Below are 6,292 nucleotides of genomic sequence, written 5' to 3'. Positions count from 1 at the left end.
CCATTTTTCTGAACTATAGAGCCCTAATCTTGTTCTGTCTTCATAAGACATTTCCTTCATATCTATGCTAGCCTATGTTGGACATTCTAATATAACAGACAGTCATTGGGAATTACAATGAAAGTTTGCAACCATAAAAGTTGTACTGAAGCTAGGTGGACTTAAGTGCCTGCTTAAGCAGGCGCAGAGACTGGGGTTTGATCCCCAGCATGTCCTGCCAGCCCTGCCCCCACAGAGTGCTGAAAGGGTGACTGAGACTGGGTATGGTGGCATGCACCTGTAATTCCAGCACTTGGGAGGCTGAAAACAGGAGGATCACTATGAGTCTGATCTGTGTAGTCAGATCTTATAAACCCTGTACTAAATACATTGAAAAAAAGTTGGATTGATAATTAAATTAAATATGGATCCTAGAGAACCATTAGGCTTTTCCTGATGCAGATCCATGAGTAGTGTCTCTCCTTTCCTCCCAGCACTTTTCTCTGAGCAGAGTGATGGAAGTGGGCAGTAACAGCTCTTCAGGGAGCTTCATTCTGATGGGTATATCTGACCATCCCCAGCTGGAAATGATCTTTTTTGTACTCATCCTCTTCTCTTACTTGTTGACCCTCTCTGGGAACACAACCATCATCCTGCTCTCCCATGTGGATTCCCGGCTGCACATACCCATGTACTTCTTCCTCAGCAACCTCTCCTCCCTGGACTTGGCATTTACTACAAGCTCAGTCCCCCAAATGCTGGTCAATTTATGGGGACCAGACAAGACTATCAGCTATGGTGGCTGTATGACTCAGCTGTATGTTTTCCTTTGGCTGGGGGCCACAGAGTGCATCTTGCTTGTGGTGATGGCATTTGACCGCTATGTAGCAGTGTGTCGGCCCTTGCACTACATGACCATCATGAATCCTCGACGTTGCTGGCTGCTGGCTGCAGTTAGCTGGTTGGGTGGCTTGGGCAACTCCTTAATCCAGTCAACATTCACCATGCAGCTCCCTTTCTGTGGGCACCGGAGGGTGGACAACTTCCTGTGTGAGGTGCCTGCCATGATCAAACTGGCCTGTGGAGACACTAGCCTCAATGAGGCTGTACTCAATGGTGTCTGCACCTTCTTCACTGCTGTCCCACTAAGCACCATCCTCACCTCGTACTGCTTCATTGCTCGGGCAGTAATGAAGATCCACTCTGCAGAGGGACGGCGAAAAGCCTTCAACACATGCCTCTCCCACTTGGTAGTGGTGTTCCTCTTCTATGGCTCAGCCATCTATGGGTATCTGGTTCCAGCTAAGAGCAGCAACCAGGACCAGGGAAAATTCATTTCCCTGTTCTACTCTGTGGTCACACCTATGGTGAATCCCCTTATCTACACTCTAAGAAATAAAGAAGTGAAGGGGGCCCTGAAAAGGCTCCTAGGGAAAGGAAGGGAAGTTGGCTGAGAGAGGAAGAAAATTCTGTATTATTTATTACCTCTTCATTTCTGCACACTTTTTCTCATTATTTCTCTGACCAGAACGTGAAGAGTACTAACCTAAGGGAAACCAAGCCAGGTTCCTGACAGCTCTAAATTGTTGGGACATGATTAGTGTTGAGATGTTCTGTGCTTATTTACAAGAAATCCCACAGAAGTGTGTTGTTAAAGGCTCAGAAGCTACTGACTTACTATAGACCTATCTCAGTCTCTGTCTCTGATATCATGTTACTTTTTATGCCTTATTTTCTACAGAATTATGTATTTTTCTAAAGAAAGCAACTCTACTTGCAGCTCCTTATGTAATCTTACTATAATTTCTTGAAATCAAGCCATTATTTTCAAATGCATAGGAAGAGCTAACCAATTCATCTGATGGACACATGTGAACATGCAACCACACACACACACACACACACACACACACACACACACACACACATTGTATAGAGCCTCTCTATTGACCCTCAATCAATTCTGTGCCTGTGGATTTTACAGCCACCACCCAAGTGTTAGCCAGCTCTGCATTTTGTTTCTTCTTGGCATGAGCAGCAGAGGTATAGACTAACTGATCAATCTGACCCTGGCTCAGGCCAATGCCTCTGGCAGAGAAGATAAGCCTGCAGGGCCACCAGATGCAGGGAGAAAGTATGCACTTGGCCAGCAGCTTCAGAGGTTCAAGTATTACCCCCCAAAGTGACTGGGTGAGACAACCACAGGAAACCACCATGGATTAGACACAGACTGTGGAGGACCACCTGGATGACTATGCTTGGACGAAGAGCAATTATCTCCATTTTAGCTAAACCTGGTCCTGTTTCGATGCACAGATATGTACAAAACTGATTAGGACTTTTCCTTATGCCTTCAACTGGCTTTAAGCAATGCAAATCAGTCTAGCCTAGGGGCAGATATGTAGTCTTTGGAGCAGGCTGACAGATCAGTGATGCCCCACCCTCACCCCATAGCTCCCCAAAACATGTATAAGCTGAGTGGGAGAAAGAGCCATGCTCTATGCTCCACACTGTTGGCTCATTGAGCCTCAAGATAAGAGGCTATGACTTCCCAGGGCATACCAAATTTCACATCAGACCTGAAGCACTGACCCCAAAACATTAGATACTGCCTCCAGTTGTGTTATGCAGATTACTCTTTCTGCATTCTCTCTCTCTCTCTCTCTCTCTCTCTCTCTCTCTCTCTCTCTCTCTCTCTGCAAATTACAGTTGTGATTTCAGGCCTCCTACCTAGCCTAGCTCACTCTTGTACTTCCTGCCACAACTATAGTCACTTGGGGGCTGGGGAGATGGCTCAGTAGAATAAGCACTTTTCCCTGGTAAGCACAAAGGCCTGAGTTCAATCCCCAGTTCCACCAACAAAAAAAAAAAAAAGAAAGAAAAAGAAAAGAAAAAAAAACAAATTCCGTTAAAAAAAAACTAGTCACTCATCCCTGAGCCACTCCCTTCCTGACAAATTAATAAAAACCTTGGTTCAGCTCTGTGTCATGGGCTTTGTTCTTGTTAACCATCACCCTAGCTAGACTTAGGACCCCCTTGGCTCCCCTCAACTATAAATATGCCTTAGCATCTTTACTCTCACCTTGTATCACACTGGTAGTGGTAGACTGAAATTACATCATGAGGGCTCCAGTAACTTTTCCATGGGATTACAAATATAAACTCCCTGGACCATGATGAGGTTCAGGAAGGGATCTCTGTAATAGAACCTCTTCAAAGTTCAAGCTTAGGCTCAGAAGGACACAGGTCCTGTCCTTCATAATGAGAAACCAGGCCTGGCAAGTGTTGACATTAAGTTCAACAGTCTACTTGAACCCCTCCTTGTGGCATACATCCAGAGAGAGACCAGAGGGCTGATTGCTTTTCCCACCTACCAACATAAACAAAGATGTAGGCTTGAATAGTTACCACAGTCTGGGGTGCAGGGACGATACCTCATAGACCCACAGGCCTAAAGCTAGGAAGAGAAAACTATGATTTCCTGGTTTTGCTGACTCTGGATTCTGGAAAAAAAAAAAAAGACTCTGGATTCTGGAAAGCAACCACTCATTCAAAAACACAGAATACGTGCTGTGCTGGCCTAACCCCTGGGACGCACTCAGATGGTGATTCAGACTGGGTGTTTGGGGCAACCTTGTAATCCCAGTGCTTGGGAGGTTGAAAACAGGAGGATCACTGAGTCTGATCTATGTAGTGAGACCCTGTAGACCCTGTCCTAAATACATAAAACACACACACACACACACACACACACACACACACACACAGACTAATTTTTTTAATTCTTTCAAAATACTTTTTTTTGAGACAGGGTTTTGCTATGCAGTTCAGGCTGGACTTCAACTGACTTTGTAGCCCAGGCTGGCATCAAACTCATTGCAATCCTCCTTCCTCAGTCTGCCAAATGCTGGGATTACAGGTGTGTGCTACCACACCTGGCACTGTTTTTTTTTTTTTTTTTTTTTTTTTTCTATCAGTATTTGGGCAATTTTTTTCCCTTTTCCCTTTTTTCTGTTTTTCATTTTCTCTTGTAACTTTTTTCTTTATTCTTTTTTACTTCTTTTAATTTCCCATATTTTGTCTGGTTTTTTTTTTTCTTGTTTTTTTCTGTGTCTATTTTCTAATACTATTAATTTTCTTTTACTCCTTGATGGGATCCTGTCCTGCTTTTCTCTCCTCCTTTTCATCTTCTGTCCAGACCCGTGGATTAGTCAACGAAGACCCTAGAGGGGGAGTGGGGATGAGAAGGGACAGGAGACACAAAGAATGGAGACAAGACAGGATTCTGATCAAGTCTCATTTATTCAGGGGAGGTGCTGGGTATATAAAGGGAGTGTAGGAATGAGGAAGTCTTGGCTCTTGACATCAGCAGGTATCTAAGCAACGGAGGAAGGTCCCACCCCTGGGGCATAGCAGGTGATTCACGGTGAATGGGCAAGGGGGGAAGGAGCAGAAACTAAACTCAGCAGGGGAATAGAAACTTAAGAAAATGGCTGACACTATTATAAAATGGATACCACTTAACGGCTTCCCACAGGTCCCCCTTTTTACTTTAACTCCAAAGGCCGTTACTCCTTGAGGGGACTGTGCCTGCCTTGGGTCAAGATGCTTTCACATGGGGCCAAACCAGACCTTTCCCGTCATAGGAAAGCAGGGCAGCGGAAGGCCCAGTTCCTGTCTTAGGTGGTGGTTGGTACCACATATGAGCCTCTAGTTGCCCATCTCTGGCTATCCAGTCCATCGCACCAAGGTGAGAAAATCTCTTTACCCAGATTGGGCATCATTGCAGTGTACTCTTTCAAGTTCAGCACAACTTTCTCTGTTGGCCATCTCAAGCCTATGGTAATGGACCTGTATGGGTTGCATTTTAATGGCATCCAATTGTTGTTTAAAGAAAGTCATCAGCCTATTGAAAAGACAGGGTCCTATTGATAAAAGTATTAATAGTCCAATCAAGGGTCCCAATAGGGGGAGAAGGTAGGGTAGTACTCCATTCCATGTGCCCCAGAAGGGGTTTTCAAATAGCTCTCTTCTCCTCTTAATAAGATCTTCTTGAAGTCTCTTTATTTTTGTCTCGAACAATACCGGACTTGTTTGCATAGAAGCAGCAGCGTTCCTGTAAAGCCAAGCAGATCCCTCCCTGCTCTGCTGTTAGAAGGTCTAAGTCCCTCCTATTTTGCAAGACTACTTCTGCTAATGAATCTATCTGGTCTTGGATATCTTGGATAGTACCAGACAGTGTTTGAACATCATCAATCATCTGATTAGATAATTTAGTATAAGAATGTACTGCTACTCCCAAACCTGCTGTACCTGTTCCTAGGGCTCCTGTAATTCCCAGTCCTACCAACAAAGGGATAAGCTGAACTCCCCTTTTAGTGCAGCCCGTGACATAGTCAAAGCTAGGAATGGGCACGGGCTTTTCTCCAGATATGACATCTATGTCAGGCAACAAGGTAGCCATGACATATAGTCCTGTCTAGTTGGTAGGTAAATATGTAAAGTCTAAACTTCCCCCACATACAAACACATGTCCCTTTTTTGGGCAAATAGGGCTACTATAGTTAAGTATTTGATTGCAGCTGGTAAAGGTAACAAATCCAACATCAACAGTGAAGCTATCATTGTGGAAGCTTCCTTGTATACAGGAAGAATTTTTGAAGGTTACAGGTTGGACCCTAAAAGGGAGGCTAGCACTACAATTTGTGCTTTTGGAGCTTGTTTTTGTGTTCTTTTTACAGTTCTTTGCATAATGGCCAGCCTCTCCACAGTTAAAACATTTGATTTTGTTTTGTTGAGATAAAAATTGTTTAACTGTGTGTCCCTGAAGGGCAGCAGCCATGGGAAGACCCTGTTGATAAGCAGACCCAATGTCAGAACAGAGGCCTATATAGCCCATCAAATCAGCTTTCTTTTTGTATGGTCTAATGGAAGGCTGGCAGGCAGCATTAGCATTTTCAAAAGCCAATTATTTAACAAAATCTGTACCTGCATCAGCATTGCCAAAGATCCTCCCAGCTGCTGTAAGCAAGCAGTTGACAAATTCTGCAAAAGGCTCGTCCGGCCCTTGTTTAATGTTAGTGAGGGAGGAACTTAGATCCCCTTTACTGGGCAGTTTTCTCCATGCCTTAGTGGCAGCTGCTTGGATTTGAGCATAGAAACCTGCATCTACCACATTTGTGCATCCTCAACAACATAATTACCGCTCCCTGTTAACATATCTAAATTCCATCCATTGCCAGTTTGTGCATTTCAATTGGCAGTATCTTTGCAGTTTTCCATATACTCTGATTTCCATAGGAGATAATGCCCC

The 6,292-nt window shown here is 44.2% G+C and overlaps 1 protein-coding gene across 1 annotated transcript; it reads left to right on the top strand.

The window, feature by feature from the left end:
- Positions 1-494: 494 nt before the first annotated feature.
- LOC101578460 (olfactory receptor 15) lies at positions 495-1,433 on the top strand. Its single transcript, XM_004627829.1, has one exon. It carries the CDS (start codon positions 495-497, stop codon positions 1,431-1,433), a length of 939 nt encoding a protein of 312 aa, XP_004627886.1.
- The last annotated feature ends 4,859 nt before the right edge of the window (positions 1,434-6,292 follow it).

This window comes from Octodon degus, unplaced genomic scaffold (assembly GCF_000260255.1).
Source record: "Octodon degus isolate 3935 unplaced genomic scaffold, OctDeg1.0 scaffold00021, whole genome shotgun sequence".
In the NCBI taxonomy this organism is placed as follows: Eukaryota; Metazoa; Chordata; class Mammalia; order Rodentia; family Octodontidae; genus Octodon; species Octodon degus.
The sequence above is the reverse complement of the archived record's forward strand: the minus strand, read 5'-3'. Positions and strand labels throughout refer to the sequence as shown.